Source organism: Stegastes partitus, unplaced genomic scaffold (assembly GCF_000690725.1).
Source record: "Stegastes partitus isolate 25-593 unplaced genomic scaffold, Stegastes_partitus-1.0.2 Scaffold6, whole genome shotgun sequence".
Taxonomy (NCBI): Eukaryota; Metazoa; Chordata; class Actinopteri; family Pomacentridae; genus Stegastes; species Stegastes partitus.
The window spans coordinates 1,282,682-1,283,661 of NW_007577737.1; the positions used below are offsets into that span (position 1 = coordinate 1,282,682).

The 980-nt window shown below is 48.2% G+C and overlaps 1 protein-coding gene across 1 annotated transcript in view; it reads right to left on the minus strand.

Annotated features, from left to right (window-relative positions):
* The window catches only part of LOC103357093 (ankyrin repeat and MYND domain-containing protein 2-like), an 8,624-nt gene that overhangs the window by 2,422 nt on the left and 5,222 nt on the right, over positions 1-980 (minus strand). Inside the window, exons 8-10 of the mRNA XM_008281494.1 lie at positions 471-609; positions 285-383; positions 55-215 (exon numbers count right to left, since the gene is read on the minus strand). Of these exons, the coding sequence (XP_008279716.1) occupies positions 55-215; positions 285-383; positions 471-609 (399 nt within the window). The remainder of the gene's footprint in view (positions 1-54; positions 216-284; positions 384-470; positions 610-980) is intronic.

The following is a 980-nucleotide window of genomic DNA, read 5'->3' on the forward strand; positions in this document are numbered from 1 at the left end:
CTTCTGACTCACTCTGTCACTGTCAGTACATATGAGCTGGTTTGCAGACCTCACCTTGACTGGGTTGAGGTTGGTGGTCATGATGATCTTGTGCAGGGGTCCGGCCAGCCTGGGGGGCAGCTTGGGCTCCGTCTCCTGCCCCTGAGGTCTGGTGTAGTACTCCAGCCTCGCACGTGAGAAGAAGTTGTTGATCACGGTTACACAGTCGTGCTGGCCTGGAAGAAGAACTCAGATTAGGATCTAACATCTGGGCAGACACGTGTCGAGCATCAGAACAGTCTCACCTACAAACGCTGCCATCTGAGCAGCAGTGCGGCCGACAGAGTTCACCAGGTCTGTCTCTGCTCCTGCATCCAGCATCATGGAGGTGATGTCTGTCTTTCCTGAAGGATGGGTGAACAACAACTAATAATGATAAATCTCACTAAGAGACACTGGATGCTGCACAACAGACTGACACACAGTCATACCTGACAGTCCAGCAAACATCAGAGCCGTGTAGCCGTACTCATGCTGGTTACAGTTGACGTCGGCTCCGTGCTGCAGCAGCAGACGACACATGTCTGCCTTACCGTTATAGGCTGCATGCATCAGTGGAGTCATGCCGTACTGGACACAAAGGACACAAACAGCAATAAATTTAAAAAAACAGTTTGTTCTGACCACATAAGGGCAACAACCTCAAAACCCAACAGGAACATGATTCACCTTAAAAAGCTGACATAATTAAAACTAGATTATTTGAGTGCAAGTCAAATATTTACTGTCTTTACGCTCTCTTGCTTGGTCTCTACCAAGTATGGACAAACACATCTCTCTCTTTAGCTACCAGCTAGTCCGTAATTGAGTCTGCCTGCAGGTAACTACCAGCTGGGTGGTGCATGTACAGAACACTCTGTAGGAATGTCACTGCTGTGGATATGTGACTGAATCATACAATTAGATGAGGTTAAAGACGACTCCTCAGAAGCCATCCATCA